Here is a 27,659-nt window from a genome sequence, read left to right as displayed (position 1 = left end):
TTACAAACGCTATTGGCATAGTGCTATCTTACAGACGAAACAGTAAAAAAAAAAAAAAAAAATCATTTTGCGAATTGATAAGAAAGGGATATGGTTGTTGGATCAATACAACAATATTGTAATAGCTAGCATACCAGTGATATAATGTACAATTGGTATACAGTATATATATGTGTGTTTTGTGTACTCAATAAAGGCATTCATAGAGACCTAATTAATATATAGTTATGAATGGTTACCAGAGTCTTTAAAAATGGTAGTTGCTGCTCCTGCTTAGCGCTCAGCAAATTAGGAGTGGGACGACTGGTTCGCCCGTTGTCAGTATAATGTGACCGGGTGGGGTGTGCTGCTGGGTGTCTTCGGCAGTATGCTTCAGTGAGGTAGCACTCTAAATCGGCAATAGATCCGGCCTATCACAAGGAGACTTAACACAAACATACCACAGCCTCCCAAAACACACATACACACTCATCACACGCATACATGTCGCACGCACGGGAGGCCGTCCTTAAATGACCTTAGCTGTTAATAGGACGTTAAACAAAATAAACCAAACCAAACCAAACCTTGCTGACTCCGGCCGATATCCTGGTCCCTAGAACAAACTCATGTAAGATTTTGTTAATTAATCTGAAAACATCTTAACATTATCTGGTGTACCCAGACAGGTAGAAGTCATTCTCATTAACTGATAGTCTGACAGATTCTTAATGTTGGAAGACATTTGCCAAGCCGTTACATCTCAGCACTTTGACAAAAAAAAAAAAAAAAACGTGAAGTTTTATACAAGTAGACAATATTGTCTTGTAGACAATTAAAGAACACCTCTAAAGTCCTGACATTTCATTCTCAACACAATTTCCGCCAGACTGATCTTGGGGAGTTTCTGAATCCTTGACATTTGGTTTTCTACATCTTAAGGTAGCCTTAGAAACACACCAATTCAGAACTAATCTACTTGAGGAAGGATTGAATGAATTCTACAGACAAATATAAAACTACGCAACTAGTTTTCAAATGCTTCTTTTACACAATCAATTCAATCTGTAATGCAACATCGTGTAAAACATCAAATCACGAAGCTTCTAAATCACTAGAAATGTTATCAAAAATGATTTGTCGTCACTTTTGTAGATGCTTTGTGACTCTGTTACACACTCAAAATGATCCCCACAAGTATGGATTATGCTTGACATGACTGTCAGATTCTATCTAAACTATTTACGATGCCAATCCTGCCTATCGAATACCCATTTTCTCAAGAGATTCCAAGAAATATTAAATTCTTACCATGTAGGTTCTGGAAATGTGTTTTTGTCAACAGATGTTTCTGCTTGAATTGAATATTTTTAGGAAATAATAACAATATCAGTTTTTTTTTTTTTTTTACCCAGACAGAAAATTATTAACAAAATATATCCGATATGACGTTCTGGGAGATGTTCTACACTCAACAAATACACATATTGTACATTTTTGTTAGTTGCAGTCTAAATGTCTAGTCCTGCAAGTGTATATATCAAATTATTTCCATTTCCAATAATATTGTCGTTTAATATCTATTCTAAATTACTTGCACACAATTTCCCAGATGTATTAAAGTATCTATATACAATGAAGTATCAGACTAAAATGAATTTACTATTGGAGTTCCCCATGTACATTAACAGACGTACAAAGATCACGATTTAACACTCGGTTAATGGAAAATAAATTTTGTTTTCTCCATGCACGCAAAAATATCTCAAACCAGAAACAGCGGAGGAAGTCTCCATTTTCAAACACCAGTGATTTGATCGGATTCTCTCCATCCTGGAGCTTCAGTGATCTAGTCTAATTTGGCAGCTCTGTGTCTGGTACCATCCCATACATTAGGGTGTAAGTTACAGATGACAATAATAGTATACAGACAGAGACCTAATGGTAGCAGTCGATCAACAAATTGAAGGTCTGTCATTTCTATATATGGATAACACAAGATACGTTATTATCCCCGAGCTAGATAGGTCATTGTGGCTATAAGCTACCGTTCCCTAATGACGGCTTGCTGACCAAGTAAATTGGCTACCACAGGGATCTGAGAATTGACTCCCACAGGGACCTGGGAACAGGCTACCACAGGGATCTGAGAATTGGCTGCCACAGGGATCTGAGAGTTGGCTACCACAGGGATCTGAGAATTGGCTACCACAGGGACCTGAGAATTGGCTCCCACAGGGATCTGAGAATTGGCTGCCACAGGGATCTGAGAATTGGCTCCCACAGGGACCTGAGAATTGGCTACCACAGGGATCTGAGAATTGGCTACCACAGGGATCTGAGAATTGGCTGCCACAGGGACAAGAGAATTGGCTCCCACAGGGATCTGAGAATTGGCTACCACAGGGATCTGAGAATTGGCTACCACAGGGACCTGAGAATTGGCTCCCACAGGGACCTGAGAATTGGCTCCCACAGGGATCTGATAATTGGCTCCCACAGGGACCTTAGAACTGTCTCCCACAGGGACCTGAGAATAGGCTCTCACAGGGACCTGAGAATTGGCTCACACATCCCTGAGAATTGGCTCCCACAAGTTAACTTTAAAAATTCCCAATATGATTGGCATTCTGATAAGTAGAACTTAAATATTCAATGATAGTTCCTTGAATCATAAATTCCATGAATTTCTTTATCAATCCCCAATAAAAGGTTCCTAATCCGTACATGAAATTTCTGATCAATCCCGAATAGACAGTATATATTATATGGCTTCCTGACCACTAAAATTAATAAATTCTGTTTTTTTCTTTTCTTTTTTGTAGTCTTTAAATGAAATATTATGTCAGAATAGACTTTAACTAATATGCCGAATATCAATTTTTTTTCTAAATTTTATGAATCACATTGAATTACATTCATAAAAAAAACTAAAAGAAAAACTTAAGAATCCAACTTTTCCCTTACTACACAGAGAATTTTATTATTGTCAAAGTATGTGTATATATATTGCTCTTAATCTTTTAAAATCAGTTTTTTTTTTTCATGCATTTAGTGAACTTGGACCCTGGCTACGTCATCAGCTGTTGAAGGCACACACCATTATATAGATCTCCTTATACTAAACACATACATTCGTATTTTACATTTCTGGACTCGACGGCTGCTGATAAGTTTTTTTGTTAATAGTAACGATACACCAATGTATAATTGCCGGGTAAGGTGTCAGACTTGACAAGACTCGACAATGCTGTCACCAGCCTCTATACAATCGGTCAATACCACCAATAAAATTCGGTAATAAGTATCTTTTAATAAGTCTCATGTCAATCATTGGTCATGTGACGTACATCAATAAAAATGTCTAGGAAACAAAAGCACACAGACATAAAAAAAATTGTAACCAGATTCCGATTTCCTCCATATTTTGAACCCCTGACATTTTTCATACGCAATCAAACGAAGTCTTCATACCAACTCATCAGTCTGGCTTCTCGACAAAAGTTTAATCTCACTTCAGAGAGAGGTTAAGTTCCATTTCTCTTTCCTTGCTCCACAATTAATACATTAGATCCTACTAAAACTGATACAGTAATTAAGTGATTTTAAATCTCACCCTTGGCAAGCTCGATCTCCACGGCCTGCTATACAAGAGTGCCTGTGACACTCATAATCACGTCTTCGTTCTTCCTCAGTCGTAACACGAAGTCATTTTATGGACGAGTGGTAGGCCAGGATTTTGTGTCTACGAGTCGGCATTGGAATGGCTAATAGAATTTAAATGATTGATGGACAGAAAATCACAACGGACATGCAGATCATCTATAATGCTATTACATAGCAAATCACCAAACGCAGAATCTCACCTCTTCTAAGTGTGCTTAAAGCGCTTGGAAATGAGTTTATGCGCTGGAAACAGAAATTCCTATTAAAATTTAACAAACTTATGCCTGAAAAAAAGAAGTTTCTATCAAATCTAATCAACTTTTAAATGATCACCAACGATTTATCATTTGAAAGGAACCTTTGAGGGCATACAACAATTTTGATTTATTAAAAGATTCCATAATGGAAAGGCTATACACCTCTGGTAAAACGTCCTTGACCTAGATCAGCGAAAATAATTCCAATATCTTAATTGATCTAGTTCAGTGAGAATAATTCCAATATCTTAATTGACCTAGATCAGTGTAAGTCAAACTGGCACAAATCAGAATGTCTGGTTTGTTCCCTCGCCATACTGACAAAATGATTATTCTTTTAATATTCAAGTTCTATTAAAGTTTTTCCAAGTAACAAGAATATAAATCCTTAAAGATCCCATGCACAACAAATTCAGAGTTCAAATTTCCATAAATGGACAACTAGATTCTCAAAGAACACACAGCTACTTACACACCTAAATCTAATAAATAGCATTTAACGAAAATATCATTCTGCAGTTCGAACCTCTCCCACATGTACAGTGGCTAGCCAGTTTGACCATTTCTTCTGGCCCATGGGAGATCGGGTTTATGATCAGTGTCCAAAACATAAAAAATTGATTCTCTCCATTGTACAAGATCACTAATATATCTTTATGTAATGCAACAAGAGGTCCAATGGGCCTGTATCACTAATGCAACTATGAAGTTGATCTAGGTCATTAATTCATGTAGAAACTAAGCTAATAACCACTTTATTCGGATTTAAAAAAAAATGTGTAGCCCTTAATTCATTCCAGCATACTACTTGCCCAATAACATGCCTCTGTGTCTCTTGATCATCGAGAAATTGTTGTTTAAAGGTTTTCATACATTTAACTCCTGTGACCTTGAATGGTCATTCATTTGAACAAACTCCCAACCAGCATGTTACAGGTAATATTTTAAACAAAGTTGTATAAAAGTTTTTAGAGTATTTGACACCTGTGACCTTGAATGTAGGTCAAGGTCATCATTTGAACAAACTTATTATCCATTCACTCCAGCATGATGATAGGCCCAATATCAGGTCTCTGGGCCTCTTGGTTATTTACCAAAAGTTGTTTAAAAAGATTAAACTAATTTGACTTGTGACCTTGAATGTAAGTGAACGTCATTCATTTGAAAAAACTTCAGGTCTCTGGGCCTCTTGATTATTGAGAAACACCTGTTTAAAGCAGAAGTTGTCACTGGCTTGCCAGCATGGCATGTGAGCTTAAAATGCAGTGTCAGATTATCTTTACTATAAACTGCATGCCTTTGTATAGTTCAAGGAGAAACTGCTTTCAGAAACAACCTCAGAATAGACTTTACAGCATCATGATTTTCTACTTTATAAATTAATCAATACTAATTATTTGGAACAGTTATGTAAAAAAGAAAGACTCCTTAAACATCTTCAGCTGTTAGTGGGAAATTTACGAGAGAGAAACACATTTGAATCAGGAAATTACGGATCTATATTTTCATCATTATAGTAATTGGGATCACACATCTTGCTTAGCAAGGCTTCAGAAACAATTACTGTTGGCAATTACAAACCTTGGGTCTCAATCACAAAGTTGCAGTGATATTTTTGCCGACTGTTTTGTAATAGAAACAGCCTGTTTCCCCCTGCAAAAATTGTGATATTTCCTTGAAGAAAAAACTGAATATTTTCCAAATTTTAAAGAAAACAACTTTTTTTTCAATTGATTAGCTCACAAGCTGATGTTAACAGAATAAAATATAATGGTCTTGTTAAGTTCTGGTCTTAATCATTATTTGTCACATGGTCATTAAACAACATCTATCTTGCAATAACTTAACTCAGAAGTCAGCGTTACCTTGACTGGGGTCAGTATAATTGTTTTAAGTATTTGGGATGGATACAAGTTTTCAAGAAAGATACATTGTAGCTCAATTGGACAGCCATACCATGATTAAGATGTAGATGAAAATCATACAAACAATAATCCATAAGTGTTTTTCCTGGGTATTTTGTGAAATCCAACTGACCAAATTGAAAAAATTTTGATGCAAATTATGTTCAAAATTTACATGCTTATAATTGTTTAACAAGTGTCATGCTTACATTTTATTTTATTTTTTATCTAATTCAGTGTAAATTCTAGCTTTAAATGAAGACACACACAAATTCTCATCTCTCACTGTTCTTTTTACAACATTTTTATGTAATATTTGCCATTTCTGTGTTTTTCGGAAGTTTGAATCTATGGACACAATTAGGATTTTTAAATTTCTCTAAAGTTATAAAAAACTCAGACAGGAAAAACATAACAAAACATAAATTTTTATTATCAAATACACTTTTCATATTTCAAATTTTTATATTAGGACTTTTCTGATCATTTCTCCTGCCTTTTTGAGTTTTCTTAGTATGTCTGATTATAGATTACAACTGACCTCATTTATCAATCAAAACTGGGGAGCTGGTAGCCAACAGTTCCATCTAAATCTGCCAGTCAACTTACAGATTGCCTCATATAAAATTTTGTTAAGGACTCCATCTTTTTTTCCTATCCCCCCCAGTTTACCAATAACCCTGGTAGTTTTTCCAAAAAGATGAAGGGTTTTTCGATGTTATCAAAAGACAGGCATTTGCTTTTGATATGTCATATTATGTGCCAGAGGTATTTCTGAAATATAGCACCTACAATTTCTCGAAAAATTTAAAAGTCATTAAGTTGAAAATATTTTTTCATGATGAAAAAATATATTTTTCACTTCAATTCTCTCTTCAATTTTTTTCTTGACAGTAGTTTTATTTTTTTCTTTGTTTTCCGATAGGGGCTTTTTACATAATTTTAGGAAGAAAATATGTGTATTGAGAAGGGTATATGTCCTCGAATAAGCTGCTAGTTTTAGGAATTTGTTGAGATATGAAATAATTTCACTTTGGAATGCATACGGGGCCCATTATTGAACACAAATAGGCAACAGGGGAAAAAAGCATGCAGTGCCCTTTTGAAAAAACACTCATGTTTGTTTGTGTATATTTATAGCAACAAAAATATATATAATATCTGGTGAAGATATCCCGCTGTGGTAAACTGATAAATTATTATAATAGAAAATTTCAACACAATCAAAAGAAACCCGATGCTGTATAAAACTTACTGGGTGAATTTCTCCATCACAGTAGAAATCTGTCGCTGTGATTTATTTGGTCAGCCAAGTGAAAATGAACGGTCAACCCCAAAATTGCTTTTTAACAGACAAGTGTCAGTGTATTGGAAATGATGGAGGTGACCGTTCACACCACGGAGAACCAGGCCATTATCTTCATGCCCAAACTGTCAGCCCTTGAAATTGGAGACAGAAATAATATTCTCTGTAAAGGAGTTTCAACAGGCCCCAGAGCAGACAAAAATGTTGACCTCTGGGTCACATTTGACCCCGGGTTACCTTAACAGTCAAGTAATGATCAGTTTTGGACAGTAAGGATCTGCATTGGTAAAGTTCATAGCTTTATCGTAATGAATACAATATGCTTTCTTAGACAAAATAACCTGAAGTTGAACCTGCTGTTTAATCAATTTTCTATGAGGTCCAGGTAACGAAAGGTTATTTTGTAATTGTATTACAGACAGTTCCATTGTCCATAGACAGGGCATGTCATATCATCAACGTATCTTGTAAAATATTAACGGATACTTTCAATGATTGGTATTTTGTACGACACCTAAATCGAAAATTCTTGGGCAAAGGGAAATAACTCGTATATTGTACTGGTATGAATTCATGTAAAATTAAAAACAAACAAAAAGTCGTCTGCGCTTTTTATAATAAAATCACTATAAAATGATAATTGACAAAAGTTGCAAACTCAAATTCATGTCTGATAGATTCTGTGAATTTGGGTCAGCACGCCATCCGAGATAAAAATCGCCGAATCACACTTAAAAAAAGACATAGATTTGTGTCAACTTACCGGTAGTCAGGTCCGAAATGTTTCTTTTCTTTCTCTCATGTCGACAGTCGACTGCTTTCGTGTTTCGGTGCCATCAAACGATCTCAGGCCTTCTCAGGTGCAGAAGTGAGCTTACCCCTCAGCAGCACACGTGCACATCCGCTCTGGTGCATGAATCCAAAGGCGGGAAAGTTATTGGCGCGAAAAAGGAAGAACTCAAATATACAATCTGAGATATATTTTTTCATTAGAATGTATCGCTATTATTGTTGAATGTAAGAAAGGTCGGCGATATACACGAGCTTTCTTTCAGACATTCCATGCATGTTTTGGGTACATGCAGTACTTGGATTATTGGTTTAAAAGATTAAGAATCGGAGAATAGGGATGCTAATCTTTCAAAATTCCACCTTTAAAGTTTTTGTTTTTTTTTCTTCCTCATTTTTATTTCAATATGGTCAGAATACAATCCCTCCTTATGCCATAGTCCGGCATTCGTCGCCCATCCGGAGCTAACATTTGCTTTTAAACAACTTTCCCTATAGCCATGAGGACAAGAACCATCACATTTATGATGGTAGCTTCATAAGATGTGTCAAAAAAAACTTTGCAAAAAATGACCTTGACTCATATTCAAGGTCACAGGAGTCAGTTCTGTTAAAACAATTCACCAAAAGACCTAAATACATAAATTTATGTATTTCCCTCCCAGATTCCTTGAATAATGCCCGACAAAGATTTTGAAAGCAAATTATTTTGACCTATATTAAATGTGACAGAGGTCAAATTTGTTGAAACACTCAAACGACTTCATATCAACCACAACCAATCTCATTATTTTAAACTCAGACTTGTAATTTCGCTCCTCTACTATTCTCTACGATATCGTAGATGAGCAGTAATGGTATATTGCTTTGTATCGTAAAGAGCGGAAATTACAATTCTATTTTAATTAGATTGTCTTATTAACCAAAACACATTAGATCAGGATATTTATAGAAATACTTTCCTGGATAAGTCATGAAAAAGTTTTGGAAAAGAAGTTACTTTGATTCATAGTCCAGGTCAAGGGAATAAAATTTGTTCGGGTGGCACAGTAGTAACACACTTGCCTTTCACCTAGGCGGCCGGGGTTCGATTCTCCGATGGGACACGAAAAGGTATGGGGTCACCTGCCTGACCACGTGGGTTTTCCCCGGGTACTCTTGTTTCTTCCCACAGTAAGACCATTTGCGCGCTTTCATTCGGGCCAACATGCGTGATTAATATAAGTTCATATTACTTGTTTCGCAATTGTTGTAAAATAAATAAAGTTTACAATAACATTTGTCAAAATTCTCAGATGACTTCTTGGATCAACAGAAAAGTCTATAATCATATCTGAGTTGTAATTTCTTGTGATGAAGCCTGACAAAGTTTGTGGAAATAATATTTCTAAGTTTAAAAATGCAATTTGTAGCATGAGATATTGAAGGTCAAATTTGTCGAAACTTCAGTATTTCTCAGAGAGAACTTTGGAATCGTTATATGACAAATCTATTAGTTTCACTTGTATATGCGCGTGGCCAGGTTATTTTGTATGTGTATACAGAAAAATGAAATGATGGGTGGATGAGTATCGTACAATGTATTAAGATATACAGTTAAGTGTGTGGACAATTTAAGTCCGTCATTTATCGATGTCCGGGTAGTTAATTTGTCCTGATTTAAACGACGAGACTTGTACAGCATTTAGAATGATAATTTGTGTTGACTTTACCTTATTTTGCAGACATTACCATGGTCCATTGGACAAAGCAATACCTTTCTTGTGGGAAGGTCTGTTAAAGAAATTAAACCTGAGATCTACCTTGTATTTAAGTCGCGTTACCGTAACACGACGTTTTGGGATGATGATCTTTGCGATGTTTTCATGACGTCATGTGTAGGTAATTTGTTTATAAGTACAATTGTGGTTATAAAAGTTCTTGTAAAGTTGAATTTGATTTAATATATAAATGATGTTTTCATACCGGTGGTCATAATAAAGCACGACATGTGTTCTAAGTTGGAATAATAACATTTATCATTATACTCAGATAGGGGTCAGAGTTCAGAGTTCAAATTCTTAAATACTTCATGTGACAACCCAGGCAAGCCAGAAAAAATCACACTTGGTCTCGTTTGGAGACGCTGATTTGACCACTGTTTGGCGGCCTTGATATATAAGGCAAAGGTTTCGTGACAGCGGTGGTGATGTAAATCTATTGATTTTAATATGTAAATGAGATATTATCTCCAATTTTCATGATTTGTTCATTCACTACATGTACGTTTATCAGTAGATGATAAAGGCGCTTATTTCAATTGCGAAAGTATCAGATTATTTTTTTCTGCAAGTTTCATGCAATTTGTGTCTCGTAAAAAACGCACATACATATTTGAAAAAAATGTTTTCGTTGAGTCAATATATAATTTATGTTGTATTGTGTTTCTGCATATTATCATGATCACATATCTGATATAAGATAATACATTTTTAAGGGACAGCAGGTCTAATAATGTTATATAGTTAAAATTCAGCACGGATCTGATTAAAGTAAAGATTGTCTGACATGTGTAAAGAGCTTTCTGATATCACTTAATTGAAATCTACTTTTACCAGAGATGTACGTCTAACTGAAACAAAGCAAAAACGTGTACTTGAGACATATCTACATAAAAATAATCTCTATTTTATAAAATAAAATTATGTAATGTATAAACCAATCTGTATTGTAAAAGGGAACAGTACAAGAGATAAACAGAAAAAAAATTAGGAGAGAGAAAATATTTTGCTCTATTTTGAAGATAAACCAATATCCAATAGACTGATTGATCAAGACAAGAGATCACGGAGGGATTTTGGCGTCCACAATTTAGATGATCTTTTCTAAGAAATCTTGATAACAATTTCAGCTGTCAAAATCCAAGATGACCTCCTGGTGGCCATTTTGTTTTCCACTTATTCAGGCTCAAAACTGAACGAATTAAACAAGGGACCCTTAACTTGGCCATTCGCAACAAGGGGTCGAATTGTATGGTCTTGTTCATGTAAGTGATTTCACTAGACAAATTGACCATTAACTTTGTTATGGTGACATGATGATATAACATGGTGACATGATGATATAACATGGTGACATGATGATATAACACGGTGACATGATGGTATAACATGGTGACATGATGATATAACATGGTGACATGATGATATAACGTGGTGACATGATGATATAACATGGTGACATGATGATATTACATGGCGACATGATGATATAACATGGTGACATGATGATATAACATGGCGACATGATGGTATAACATGGTGACATGATATAACATGGCGACATGATGATATAACATAGCGACATGATGATATAACATGGTGACATGATGATATAACATGGCGACATGATGATATAACATGGTGACATGATGGTATAACATGGTGACATGATATAACATGGCGACATGATGATATAACATGGCGACATGATGGTATAACATGGTGACATGATATAACATGGCGACATGATGATATAACACGGTGACATGATGATATAATATGGTGACATGATGATATAACGTGGCGACATGATGGTATAACATGGTGACATGATATAACATGATGACATGATGATATAACACGGCGACATGATGATATAACATGGTGACATGATGATATAACATGGTGACATGATGATATAACATAGTGACATGATGATATAACATGGTGACATGATGGTATAACATAGTGACATGATGATATAACGTGGTGACATGATGATATAACATGGTGACATGATGATATAACATGGTGACATGATGATATAACATGGTCACATGATGATATAACATAGTGACATGATGATATAACGTGGTGACATGATTTAACATGGTGACATGATGATATAACATGGTGACATGATGATATAATATGGTAACTGATGATATAACACGGTGACATGATGATATAACATGGTGACATGATGATATAACATGGTGACATGATGATATAACATGGTGACATGATGATATAACACGGTGACATGATGATATAACATAGTGACATGATGATATAACGTGGTGACATGATTTAACATGGTGACATGATGATATAACATAGTGACATGATGATATAACATGGTGACATGATGATATAACATGGTGACATGATGATATAACACGGTGACATGATGATATAACATAGTGGCATGATGATATAACGTGGTGACATGATTTAACATGGTGACATGATGATATAACGTGGTGACATGATGATATAACATGGTGACATGATGATATAACACGGTGACATGATGATACAATATGGTGACGTGATGATATACATGGTGACATGATGATATAACACGGTGACATGATGATATAACATGGTGACATAAATATATAACACGGTGACATGATGCTATAACATAGTGACATGATGATATTACCTGGTGACATGATGATATAACACGGTGACATGATGATATAACATGGTGACATGATGATATAACATGGTGACAGGATGATATAACACGGTGACATGATGATATAACATGGTGACAGGATGATATAACAAAGTGACATGATGATATAACATGGTGCATGATGATATAACATGGCGACACGCTGCTATAACATGGTGACATGATGATATAACATGGTGACATGATGGTATAACATGGTGACATGATGGTATAACATGGCAACATGATGATATAACATAGTGACATGATATAACATGGTGACATGATGATATAACATGGTGACATGATGGTATAACATGGTGACATGATGGTATAACATGGCAACATGATGATATAACATAGTGACATGATATAACATGGTGACATGATGATATAACATGGTGACATGATGATATAACACGGTGACATGATGGTATAACATGGTGACATGATGGTATAACACGGTGACATGATGATATAACATAGTGACATGATGGTATAACATGGTGACATGATGATATAACACGGTGACATGATGATATAACATGGTGACATGATTTAACATGGTGACATGATGATATAACGTGGTGACATGATGATATAACATGGTGACATGATGATATAACACGGTGACATGATGATACAATATGGTGACGTGATGATATACATGGTGACATGATGATATAACACGGTGACATGATGATATAACATGGTGACATAAATATATAACACGGTGACATGATGCTATAACATAGTGACATGATGATATTACCTGGTGACATGATGATATAACACGGTGACATGATGATATAACATGGTGACATGATGATATAACATGGTGACAGGATGATATAACACGGTGACATGATGATATAACATGGTGACAGGATGATATAACAAAGTGACATGATGATATAACATAGTGACATGATGATATAACATGGCGACACGCTGCTATAACATGGTGCATGATGATATAACACGGTGACATGATATAACATGGTGACATGATGATATAACATGGTGACATGATGGTATAACATGGTGACATGATGGTATAACATGGCAACATGATGATATAACATAGTGACATGATATAACATGGTGACATGATGATATAACATGGTGACATGATGATATAACACGGTGACATGATGGTATAACATGGTGACATGATGGTATAACACGGTGACATGATGATATAACATAGTGACATGATGGTATAACATGGTGACATGATGATATAACACGGTGACATGATGATATAACATGGTGACATGCTGATATAACATGGTGACATGATGATATAATATAGTGACATGATGATATAACATGGTGACATGATGATATAACATGGTGACATGATGATATAACATGGTGACATGATGATATAACATGGTGACATGATGATATAACATGGCGACATGATGATATAACATGGTGACATGATGATATAACATGGTGACATGATGATATAACACGGTGACATGATGATATAACGTGGTGACATGATGATATAACACGGTGACATGATGATATAACACGGTGACATGATGATATAACATGGTGACATGATGATATTACACGGTGAGTGACATGATTATATAACATGGTGACATGATGATATAACATGGTGACATGATGGTATAACATGGTGACATGATGATATAACATGGCGACATGATGATATAACATGGTGACAAGGTGATATAACATGGTGACATAATGATATAACATGGTGACATGATGATATAACATGGTGACACGATGATATAACATGGTGACATGATGATATAACATGGTGACACGATGATATAACATGGTGACATGATGATATAACATGGTGACATGATGATATAACATGGTGACATGATGATATAACATGGTGACATGATGATATAACATGGTGACATAATGATATAACATGGTGACACGATGATATAACACGGTGACATGATATAACACGGTGACATGATGATATAACATGGTGACATGATGATAAAACATGGTGACACGATGATATAACATGGTGACATAATGATATAACATGGTGACACGATGATATAACATGGTGACATGATGATATAACATGGCGACATGATGATATAACACGGTGACATGATGATATAACACGGTGACATGATGATATAACGTGGTGACATGATGATATAACACGGTGACATGATGGTATAACATGGTGACATGGTGATATAACATGGTGACATGATGATATAACATGATGACATGATGATATAACATGGAGACACGATGATATAACATGGTGACATGATGATATAACATGGTGACACGATGATATAACATAGTGACATTATGATATAACATAGTAACATGATGATATAACATAGTGACATGATGATATAATGTGGCGACAAGGTGATATAACATGGTGACATAATGATATAACATGGTGACATGATGATATAACATGGTGACAAGGTGATATAACATGGTGACATAATGATATAACATGGCGACATGATGATATAACATGGTGACAAGGTGATATAACATGGTGACATAATGATATAACATGGTGACATGATGATATAAAATGGCGACATGATGATATAACATGGTGACAAGGTGATATAACATGGTGACATAATGATATAACATGGTGACATGATGATATAACATGGCGACATGATGATATAACATGGTGACATGATGATATAACATAGTGACATAATGATATAACACGGTGACATGATGATATAACACGGTGACATAATGATATAACATGGTGACATGATGATATAACACGGTGACATAATGATATAACATGGTGACATAATGATATAACATGGTGACATAATGATATAACATGGTGACATGATGATATAACATAGTGACATGATGATATAACATGGTGACATGATGATATAACATGGTGACATGATGATATAACATGGTGACATAATGATATAATATGGTGACATAATGATAAATCATGGTGACATGATGATATAACATGGTGACATAATGATATAACATGGTGACATAATGATATAATATGGTGACATGATGATATAACATGGTGACATAATGATATAACATGGTGACATGATGCTATAACATGGTGACATGATGATATAACATGGCGACATGATGATATAACATGGCGACATGATGATATAACATGGTGACATGATGGTATAATATGGTGATATGATGATATAACATAGTGACATGATGATATAACATGGTGACATGATGATATAACATGGTGACATAATGATATAATATGGTGACATAATGATATACCATGGTGACATGATGATATAACATGGTGACATAATGATATAACATGGTGACATAATGATATAATATGGTGACATGATGATATAACATGGTGACATAATGATATAACATGGTGACATGATGCTATAACATGGTGACATGATGATATAACATGGCGACATGATGATATAACATGGTGACATGATGGTATAATATGGTGATATGATGATATAACATAGTGACATGATGATATAACATGGTGACATGATGATATAACATGGTGATATTTAAGACCTTGGTCTTAAGACAGCTATAACATTCCATACATGTATATCCAGGTAGTAGCGATAACGCTTGTTAACAGCGACTCGGCTTGGTTGTACAAGCGCCACACTGTCTACAGAGATCACACATGTTTCTGACATGGCTAATATGTATGTTAAATTAGACTTTCTTTGCAGGTTTTAGAAGAACACATTTTTAGCTTTCATTCATTAATTTTGAAACCGTTATCCTACGCCCCACCTAATTTGAATAGTTTCGTGCAACAACAAACATTTTCCCGGCATGCAGGTAGGGCGTAGGAACTGTACTTGCTACCGCCATTACCGCATGACCGTAAGAGGCGATTAAATGTTTGGAGTCTTTCTCTCATTCCTAAATAACTTTCTTCTTCTTCTTTCTCATTTCCTGCACTTTCAATCGCAGGCGTCTGCATCTTGTTACTGTTATATAAAAAACATTAGCCCCTGGAGTAAGGACTAATATATTTCTCTAAATACCAATCAGATGCAGACGCCTGTGTTGCAATCCTAGCGCGGATACGTGTAAAGGGGAGTAACTCCCACAGTGACCATGCGATTTTTTTTTCAAACTTCAGCGATAATAATATATCATTATCAATTATTTAGAAGTGATTATGTTTTTAACGAAGCTTATCAATCCACTTTTAAATTGATAAATACCCTTGAAATTTGATGTGTTTCTCTAGAATTGAACATGCTCAAAAGAAACTAGGTGTACAAACATATATAGATCGGTATTGTTTTATCTACATGTATACGAATATAGCGGAAGTAAAGGCTAATGTTTTTTTTCTATAAATATTAACGAGATGCAGACGCATGTTATTTATTTCACAAATCTGACCTAAATTACACGAGACACATAAGATGTATGCGATATACACTACAAAACAATTACAATTGCACAAGAAATATTTCAAACATTATGCATCGGTTCCGTTTTTATTGTAGTTGCTACACCCACTTAACGTTCAGCATTGACATTATAATGCGACCAGGTGCTGTCTTCGGCGCTTCGTTGAGGCAGCACTGTAAAGTTGGCGTTAGTTTTTCACTATCACAAGGAGACAAACACGAATATATACTGTAGCCTCGAACTCACAAACACACATATTAATACTGACACCTATTTACCGGTTTATGCAACACCTACACCTATTCATGTAGCTGTTGTTCTCAAACCGCGCCAAAACGCAGGGGCATATCTTGTCTTATATTAAAAATAGCCAGAAATACCTATATAACGTCTTCATATATAGGTATTTCTGGGCTATTTTGTAATGTAAGACTAGACATGCCCCTGTAGCCAAAGTGAGATTTAAGATATTAAGCGTCAATTTGTCGCGTTTTTAAACCTTATTTTCAAACCGCGACAAGGCGCCAACAGAGAAATTATATCTTTTATTTTTTGTCAGACAAGGATATGTACAGTGATCTAGTTTTGAATGTATAATTGTAGAATTCGACATACTGATTCATACAGATAAAAAATAATAGTACTCATCGCCAATACCTTAATTGGAACACAAGGGGCAAATTATTTCATGTGATATACTAGCCAAAATTCCCGTGTGTATGGGCAAGCTCTCGATCCAACCAATCACACGAATGAAATATAGACCCATATCTACTACGTGATTACTATACATTAACACGCGTGCCTAGTACTTCCTAGGACCAATTAAAATAATTAAATGGAGGGTACTGAGATCTCTCTGGATCTCCTGTCTTCATCCAATGGGTGAAATATAAAAAAAATTAGGCCAGAATGATCTAGGTTTGGTGCATGACACACGCCTAACTTTAACTTGTTTGTTTGTTTGTTTTTGTTTAACGTCCTATTAACAGCCAGGGTCATTTAAGGACGTGCCAGGTTTTGGAGGTGGAGGAAACCTGGAGTACCCGGAGAAAAACCACCGGCCTACGGTCAGTACCTGGCAACTGCCCCACGTAGGTTTTTAAACTCGCAACCCAGAGGTGGAGTGCTAGTGTTAAAGTGTCGGGACACCTTAACCACTCGTCCACCGCGGCCCCAGTAACCTCAACTTACTCAGACGGCTATTTGAAAAAAAAAAATGATGAAATGTTCGGCTTCAATGCACTGATTTAAGATATAGAAATAATCATATAATCATATTTGCAAATGAGCTACGAAAAGATGGTACTATCGTTAGCCCACTGTAGAGTTTAGCCTTACTGTTGCTTGTGTTTAAAGACCATTTACATTCCGAACAAATATGAATTATAACAACTATACACACATATGTGAATATAAATAATAAATATATTCCTCAAAAAATATAAAAAAAGAAACTTCCGCCGGCGGGAATGGAACCCCAGACTCCATGGTGGAACAGCTTTGGCTTAACCTATTGAGCTATCCGTGCATTATAATAATGTCGGATATTTTATAAGGAAGAAGCTGCTCAGTCTAACATTAGTTTTCTTCTCTTTCAAGATTTATCTTCATATTTTATTTTTATTGCAAAAGTGTAAAAAGCGCGTTGCGTGCTCATTTCTCAGCGGTGACAATAGCTGCTAAAAATCAGGCCAGAATGATCTAGGTTTGGTACACGACACACGCCTAACCTCAACTCGATAAAGTGTTGGACAGGCCTAAAATCAATCAGATTATGAATATACTGTTATATATATGTAAAATATATATTTTAGGTGACCATGAAATGTCTTAGTTCCGGATAATGTCAGCCAGTTGTTTATATTTTGGTTCGAATATTAGTTTGCTTTGTTGTTTTCCGGAATATAAAGAGTTGCCGCCACGAAGCGAGAATGATGGTGTTGTGTTGTCATTTCTCTGGGTAATTCCCCCAACGTATCCCTCGATTGTAACATGGTGGAGAATCCAAACTCAAGGAAACCTCAACTGCCAAGCAAGTGCCTCATCGTTTTATTTTGATTTTATCGTCGAATTGTAATGTGAACTTATTATTTGCGTAAGCACGTGTGTGGCAGGCAGCCGCTGTGACCGTTTGATGTGTGTTATGCCTATGATGTGACTGTATTGCCGTTTCATCTGTCTTTGTGATTGACACGATTTATACCATTGAGATGCTACCAAATCAGATAGTACGAATATTACAAACCTATGACTTGAGGTTCGATTCCTTACCGTTTAAGTACGAGCTCAAGGACGACCAGCATCATTTATCACTTAGTATTGAGTGGGATTTGACAGGTCATGGTGATTCCTGTGATATTACCAAGGTTAAACCGAAATCAAAGTCGCCGTCACAGATCAGGCACGGTAAGCGACGAACCAAGGCATGGAAAAGGCGGAAAGGGATTAAGAGTCATGATCAGGTGGTTATTCCAAAGAGTACAGACGACTCTGGTGTTTCTGTTGAACAGCCAGTTTTACATAGTGTTAGTGTGATGACACAGTGTGACCCTAACCCTGTTAAGCCTATCAGCATTGAGCCTAAGCCTGAGGTTATTGCTACATCATGTGTGAAGTCGCCTTCGAGTCATCCAAAGACAGCGCTATTGAATATTGGTAAACCCGTTTGTGAAGGAAAGTTAATTGCTCAACCAACAGGTCAACCTTTCAATAATGTGCACCAGATCAACCCTCCAAAAACTATCACAGCTGGATTCGTTCGTGAGGAGAAAGCCAATTCTCTACCGACAAGTCCGTGTGATGATGACTTTGGGTGGGACACAAACCCATTTGCTCAACAAATGTCGAGAAAGAGGAACTTGACATCTTCGCAAGTCAATCATGTGACCACTGTTTCGAAACCGTCCAATTTTGACAGTATTGTGAAAAAGTCTGATGATGGGACATGCTCGATCAACTCCAAAGACCTACTAGCATTTCTGATAAATAAGTGATTTTATAATTTGACAATATCTCGTTACTGAAGTGATTTAAGTCGGTGTTGTAGACTGTTTATAGATGATACGTTATACATTGTCGAGTAATATTGATAATATTATCCAATGGGAACCCTATAAACAGTGTATATATACGTACTATACAGTTTAGTTTCAGCATACATGTATATATTACAGATTATTGTGTTATGTGGTGCTGCAATTGTGTCTTAATTAATCTAGTGAGATTATGATGTTTCAGTTTTATATATTATGTTATGATGATGAGTGAGTAACATTTCTATTTGGCATATGGACTTTGTGGAATGACTGAAATTTCAAATGTTGATCTATCATAATCAGATCATTGATTTATAAATAATAACTACATGTATGTACTTTGGGTTTCTAATTCATTTCATGGTTCTTCAAAAAATTTCCCTAGGGTAAAATTTTTGTTTTGGGGGGGCATGTTATATATATGTAAAATATATATTTTAGGTGACCATGAAATGTCTTAGTTCCGGATAATGTCAGCCAGTTGTTTATATTTTGGTTCGAATATTAGTTTGCTTTGTTGTTTTCCGGAATATAAAGAGTTGCCGCCACGAAGCGAGAATGATGGTGTTGTGTTGTCATTTCTCTGGGTAATTCCCCCAACGTATCCCTCGATTGTAACAATACATTAAATTGCTATTAGAAAAAAATTCGCATTTCAAAACTAAAATCTCCGAATTTGCTCCGACTGGCGAAGCAATGTCGAAGTGTTTGAAATAGCCATGCAGTATTCAGTCGCAGGCACGGGCGTTCAAAACATCTGTGGGGTTCGTGTTATTGAAAGTTAAACAGGTATCATTCATGATTGGTATGGAAACTTGTTCTTACCAGAGACATAATATAGTAATAATAATCAAAAACACAAACCAGAAATTCACCCTAGTGCTTTCACATGCTTTGAGAGCAAGGATGATTTTGTACCAACGACTTGCTTCTAAGATTAATTCATTGATAAATTTATTGATGTATGTCTAGATTTAATCAATACTCTATGGTATCAATTTCTATATGGACAAAATTTTCAATCTTTTAATGTACAACATTATCATATTCATGAACTAAAGCTTTGGTGGGTTGATACAGGGACGCCCAGCCGTCTGAAGCTAGCACACCTGGGTGTAAGAGGACATAGAGACTAGAGGATGAACATTTATGTCAGAATTTGGTTTGTTTGTTTTTGTTTAACGTCCTATTAACAGCCAGGGTCATTTAAGGACGTGCCAGGTTTTGGAGGTGGAGGAAAGCCAGAGTACCCGGAGAAAAACCACCGGCCTACGGTCAGTACCTGGCAACTGCCCCACGTAGGTTTCAAACTCGCAACCCAGTGGTGGAGGGCTAGTGATAAAGTGTTGGGACACCTTAACCACTCGGCCACCGCGGCCCCTAGAAACTCTTGTGTAGATGGATTCAATTAAGGCTTGATATCATTACAACACCCCAACAACAGCTACATGAAATATCTCTTCGATATTGAAATAATATACAAGAGGCCCAGAGGGCCTGTATCACTCACCTGGATTTGATGAGATATGAAACAAGAATGATGATTAAGTACATTTGTCACTGGTATTGCTATGTCAATATATCAGTTTAGGCATTTTATATGGGTATGTGAGGTTTTTATTCCAAAAAATGCATTAATCCATGAAATGAAATTGACTTTTGGCGCAACCCCATAGGGATGCTACCACACAAATGTGAGCGATATCCATTGCTTAGTTTCGGAAAATAAGTTGTTTAAACCAATTGACGCCTTTTGACCCAGCCCTCTGCACCCCGGGGGGTTGGCCCTGTCATTTGAACAATTTTGAATCCTTAACCTAAGGGAATGTCACGATACCAGTCAAATATTAGAGATATCCATTACTTAGTTTCAGAGAAAAAATTGTTTATATCAATTCTGCCAAAAATGACCCCTTTTAGCCCCGCCTCTTAGCTCCCTGGGGGTCAGCCCTGTCATTTGTACAATTTCAAATCTCTACCCCAGGGGGTTGCTACCAGGCAAATATGAGCGATATCCATTGCTTAGTTTCAGAGAAGTTGTTTATATCAATTTAGACAAATTGACCCCTTTTGGCCCCACCCCTCAGCCCCTGGGGGGTCAGCCCCACCATTTATACAATTTTGAATCCCCACCCCATAGTGATGCTACAAGGTAAATGTGAGTAATATCCATAACCCAGTTTCAGAGAAGTCGTTTATATATCGATATAGCCCAATTGACCACATTTGGCCCCACCCCTCTGGCCCCTGGGCGGTCAGCCCCATCATTTGTACAATTTTTAATCCCCACCTAATAGTTATGCTGCCAGACAAATATGAGCAATATCTATTGCTCGGTTTCAGAGAAGTTGCTTATATCAATGTAGTCCAATTAATCACATTTGGCCCCGCCCCTCAGGACCCAGGGGGGTCAGCCCTATCATTTGTACAATTTTGAATCCCCACCCCATAGTGATGCTAGCAGGCAAATAATGAGCAATATCCATTGTTCTGTTTCAGAGAAGTCATTTATATCGATATAGCTATATTGATCCCTTTTGGCCCTGCCCTCAGGCCCCAAGGGGGTCAGCCCCACCATTTGTACAATTTTGGACCCCCACCCTATAGTGATGCTACCAGGCAAATAGGAGCAATATTCTTTGCATGGTTTCAGAGAAGAAGTCGTTTATATTAATAGAGTAAAATTTACCCCTTTTGGCCCCGCCCCTCAGACCCCTCGGGGACGGCCCCACCATTTGTACAATTTTGAGTCCCCACCCGATAGGAATGCTTTTTTAAGTTTCATAAAATTTTATTCAATATTTACAGATAAAAACGTCATTCAATAATTGGAAAGTAATATGGAATCAACATTGTAATTATTATCAATACATAACTCCTTTAAAAAAAAACATTTAAAATAAATAAATAAAGCACAAAACCATCGATGTAATTATAAAAGAAACAGATCGGATACCAGTTTACCCTCTTGGATGGAGCAACCCGATAGGAATGCTTCTGACCAAATTGGGTTAAATTCTGATCTGTGGTTGTTGACGGACGTATGGGCGACGGTTCTACATATTTAAATTTTAAATCATCTATTCATATCTGGAGAAGATTTGCATAGGCTAATCCTGCTACCTGATCCTATTTTATATTTTTGTACAATAAAATTTGTTGGAATGAATTTCTGGTCATGTAGACAATAATGATTTACACTCGGGCCAAAATTCATGTCATGAGTTTAAGTTTCTTGGAGTGAAACTGAAAAAAACAATGAAAATGCTTACATTAGTAAATTTATACCATGCCACATTTTTCAAGGGAGACAACTCTCATTAGGATAATTTGTTATCAAAAAATAAAAGAAATGGGTGCAAAAGGTATTATTCAATATATTTATTCAATTGACAACTTTATAGAGCTCGTCTCCTGAATGTTTGTCAATTAATAATTAACATAAAATTCCAAAGTCTCTACATGGACGACATACATTTGATTTATATGAACGTTGAAATACACGACACATATACATCACTATAAATCTTATACTACCACAAAACTGCATCCATATGAACCACCTCCCAATATTACATACATATATAATATATCCGTGTTGTAATAGTAACTAGTGACAAACGCTGTCATTATTAAGTGACACCTAGTGACAAAGTCTGTTAGTCTTAACAGTGACACCTAGTGACAAAGTCTGTAATTATCAAGTGACACCTAGTGACAAAGTCTGTTAGTCTTAACAGTGACACCTAGTGACAAAGTCTGTAATTATCAAGTGACACCTAGTGACAAAGTCTGTTAGTCTTAACAGTGACACCTAGTGACAAAGTCTGTAATAGTAACTAATATCCGAGTTAAACTTCTGCCAAGATTTGAACTTGGATATCGGAGTGGAGGGTATTCTGGCCAATTGAACTACAGAAGTGTTCATTTTAATTCAGCGTTTGTCAATTTAAACACCTATACCAATGACAGCGAAACATTAAAATTTTCTCTGTCAGATAATTATTTGTAACAATTAAATTGATTGAATCAACCTATAATCATTCTAAGGAACAAAACAAATTTCTCCTTTGCTTTTACAAGGGCTTGGAACCTTCCCTCATATTTCAATGAGGGCTCCTTGCATTAAAATGAGATAGGCAGCATTAAAAATTTCATTATACAGTGGAACTTTGTTAACTCAAACTCGACGGGACCACCAGATAAACTTTGATTTATCAGAGTGTTCGAATTAAGCGAGTTGTCATTTTTGGTGCAAAGTTTAGTCAATACTTGTCAACATTATATAATCATTATAACTCCGCTCTCTCATTCATCAGTTAAGTGTAAAGGTCAAATAAGTTTATTTTTTCCATCAGTTTCTTGCCCAGCTTGGCTGTATCTTTTAAAACAAATAAACCTTTATCACCCAATGAAGAAGAACAGGACTCTCTTTCTCTTTCTGAAGATGATTTACATTTTTATTAATCTTTCAATTTTTTGTATGCATTATTTCATGATATGTAGTTGATTTCCTGAAAGGATTCTAATTTGACATTTTTTTTTTGCAAAAGTTATTGCTGCTTCATTCTTGGACCGACTATTTTTTCAAAAGTTATTGTCCTTTGTTTAGTTTTTGTACTTTGATCTTGCTCCAGCCTATGGTACTTTAGTTCCAATAATTTCTTGTTTGTACAATAACTTCTCAGTAACTTTTAATAGCCCTGTAATCTTCCGTAAACTGATAAAGTCTGATATTAAATAAGGGGAGACATGTTCTTTCTTCACAAACCTCTATTCCCATGTTTGCATGCTCTCCCAATTTCTAGCAAAACATGTATGCTAGCACCTGAAATTTTCCTTGTTAATAAACAGATTGGAAAACAACACAGAATTTCTTATTCATTATCTCAAGGTAATCTCCATCTATATTATAGATATTTGAAAGAGTTATTGCCCTTTATTTCGGTAATTTTCTGCACCAGTGGATTTAAACAATAAATTCTACAAACGTGACAATTCTTATCCTTTTGAGGATTGTTGGTGTCATAATTAACATTGGTAGTAAATATAGTGAATATGTGAATTTTATATTACATAATTATGAGTAATCGCCAATCCAAAAGAAATTTTATAATATGGATACAAATACACTGTATTAAATGCAGAATTGTGTGCGATGCCATTGAGAATGTACAAAATTTGTTGAAAACTCTGTGAAGATCTACTAAGATAAACATGAAACGGCAATAACTTTTTCAAAGAACAATAACATTTCTGGACATACATTGTGATAATATATGTACATGTAACTGACATAATGCCATTACATGCATATCCAGATGCTAAAAGATGTTTTGGGGTAAAGAACAGATTTTTAGAATTTTTTTGGACTTTTATATCTTTGAATAGATAAATTTATGGTGCAAGTGCTGAAAGATGTCAATATATATCACTTTATAATTGTACTAGGGTGCTGATATTAGGCATTAAGAGTCCCTCTGGAGTAAGACTATGCCTTCCTGGAGAAAAACTAAAAAAAAAAGGATTTTTTTCTTTTTAAATCTTGTTTTTTTTTTTTAATTTTTGACTTAAAACATTTTTGCAGTATTGTTTTGGTGCAAGTGTTGAAAGGCATAGCAATACATCTGTATTAGGGTCCCTGTGGGGGTTAAACTATCCCTTGCTGGAGTTAAACTGAAAGATTTAAAAAAAAATTGGTTGGGGGGAAAAAACATATTTAGAAAATTTTGTGCAAGTGTTGAAAGCTATTAACACATCACTTTATAATTGTACTAGGGTGCTGATATTTGGTAAAAGTCCTTCTTGGAGTGAAACTGGAAAAAACAATGTCCTCATATGACCCTGACAGTTGGTGTCTCCTTGACACCTGTCCTCATATGACCCTGACAGTTGGTGTCTCCTTGACACCTGTCGTCATATGACCATGACTGTTAATTATCTCTTTGACACCTATTCTCATATGACCATGACTGTTGATTTTCTCCTCGACACCTGTCCTCATATGACCCAGACTGCTTGTGTCATCTTTACAACCATCCTCAAACGACCCAGACTGTTGGTGTGTCCTTGAACCCAGTCCTTATATGACCCTGTAAGTCTTAACAGTGACACCTAGTGACAAAGTCTGTTATTTATAACGGTGACACCTAGTGACAAAGTCTGTTAATTATAACAGTGACACCTAGTGACAATGTCTGTCACTCTTAACAGTGACACCTAGGGACAATGTCTGTCACTCTTAACAGTGACACATAGTGACAAAGTCTGTCACTCTTAACAGTGACATCTAGTGACAAAGTGTCATTATTAACAGTGACACAGTGACAGTCTGTCAGTCTTAACAGTGACACCAAGTCACATCTAGTGACAAATTATGTCAGTCTTAATGGTGACATCTTGTGACAAAGTCTGTCACTCTTTACAATGACATCTAGTGACAAAGTCTGTCAGTCTTAACTTTGACACCTAGTGACAAAAAAGACAATACAACAGTTTTGTGATAACTTTATAGCAATAGATTTTATTTCTGTCATCTGATCATAATTACATAATTTAAATGATTGATACACTAACTTCTCCAGTCTCATAATATTACACTGATGAAAATAACAAAATGACATTTATGGAAGAAATGATTAGCATGTATCTAATGACAAGAACCATTGAAGCCACACAACTCCTTATTTAGAAGAGTATTGCATGTATGTACATGATTGGTTTGGCAGAAACCTGGATATTAACCAATGAAAAGTCTCGTTACAGCACTTTTCGTTGTTCTCATACAATTAACTTTACGCTCTTACCTGTTTCATAAGTATTGATTTAGGGTAGTCGGGTGCTCTAGGACGATTCATAGAGCAAGTGTTAATGTTCATTCTCCAATATTGGAACTCTTCAGTGTTTTAAGTATCGAAATCAGCATATAGAAACGAACAAACGTTAATAAACGAATGCAATGGATCGTAATTAATTCAATTTATTATTTACAGATGATTTCCAAAGACATAAGGTATAGTTAGAAGTTTTCGGCTGTACACATGCAAGTTTGTAAATGCGTCACTGTGATAAAACCACCGTCCTCGTCGTTGCCATAGCAGCCGATCGAAGCTGCGATCACGAATGCACTGACAAAGTGAAAGTTGAAGTATTTTTCGCAACACGACGTTAAACTTAAAATTACATTCACACCTCATATTGATTGGGGTTGTTTAATCATACCTGATCAATTGAATTATCAGAAAACTAACAAAAACACTAATAACCTACCTGATGAAATTCCTGGCATTCGTTCATATCTTCAAAAAATTCTCTTGGTTTCAATACACAAATACAGCAGCATAACAAAAACGAAAAAAAATAAAATAAAATAAATTCACATTACAGAGGTCAAGGAGAAGTAGCTCTTACACATGTTGACATGCATTTGGGTATAAAAAATGTATTTAATAATGGACTTAGGAAGGTGATATCAGCAGAGCCAACACTTTCAAAAAGATCTGACCATTAAGAGTGGATCTCAACCGAGGCCTGACCATGGTGATGATGGATGAAGAAATTAATTGAAAACAATCAAGCATTCATGAATGGAAGGACCAACATTCATCCGAATCTAGACAGCTGTGGTCCCAGGACCAACATTCTCCTCAATGTAGTCCCAGACTGCCCCTACACGTACATCAACACTGCCATACTCCATTTGTATAATGTAGCATCGGACATTTCACAGGTCATTTGTGATGAAGTAATAACAAGTGCAATCATTGATTGCGAAAGCTCACCGGCGGCAGCAATCACAATATTTTTTATGTATGTATAAGCATGTCATTTTGTATGTCACATAATATCGCTTCTA

At 35.8% G+C, this 27,659-nt stretch overlaps 1 protein-coding gene across 1 annotated transcript in view; it reads right to left on the bottom strand.

The window, feature by feature from the left end:
• LOC117334889 (mucin-3B-like) overlaps window positions 1-16,323 on the bottom strand; it is a 30,364-nt gene extending 14,041 nt beyond the window's left edge. Inside the window, exons 1-2 of the mRNA XM_033894730.1 lie at window positions 16,162-16,323; window positions 2,028-2,533 (exon numbers count right to left, since the gene is read on the bottom strand). Of these exons, the coding sequence (XP_033750621.1) occupies window positions 2,028-2,533; window positions 16,162-16,323 (668 nt within the window). The remainder of the gene's footprint in view (window positions 1-2,027; window positions 2,534-16,161) is intronic.
• Window positions 16,324-27,659: the final 11,336 nt, after the last annotated feature.

The sequence above is a fragment of the Pecten maximus genome, chromosome 9, assembly GCF_902652985.1.
Source record: "Pecten maximus chromosome 9, xPecMax1.1, whole genome shotgun sequence".
NCBI classification, from domain to species: Eukaryota; Metazoa; Mollusca; class Bivalvia; order Pectinida; family Pectinidae; genus Pecten; species Pecten maximus.
The sequence above is the reverse complement of the archived record's forward strand: the minus strand, read 5'-3'. Positions and strand labels throughout refer to the sequence as shown.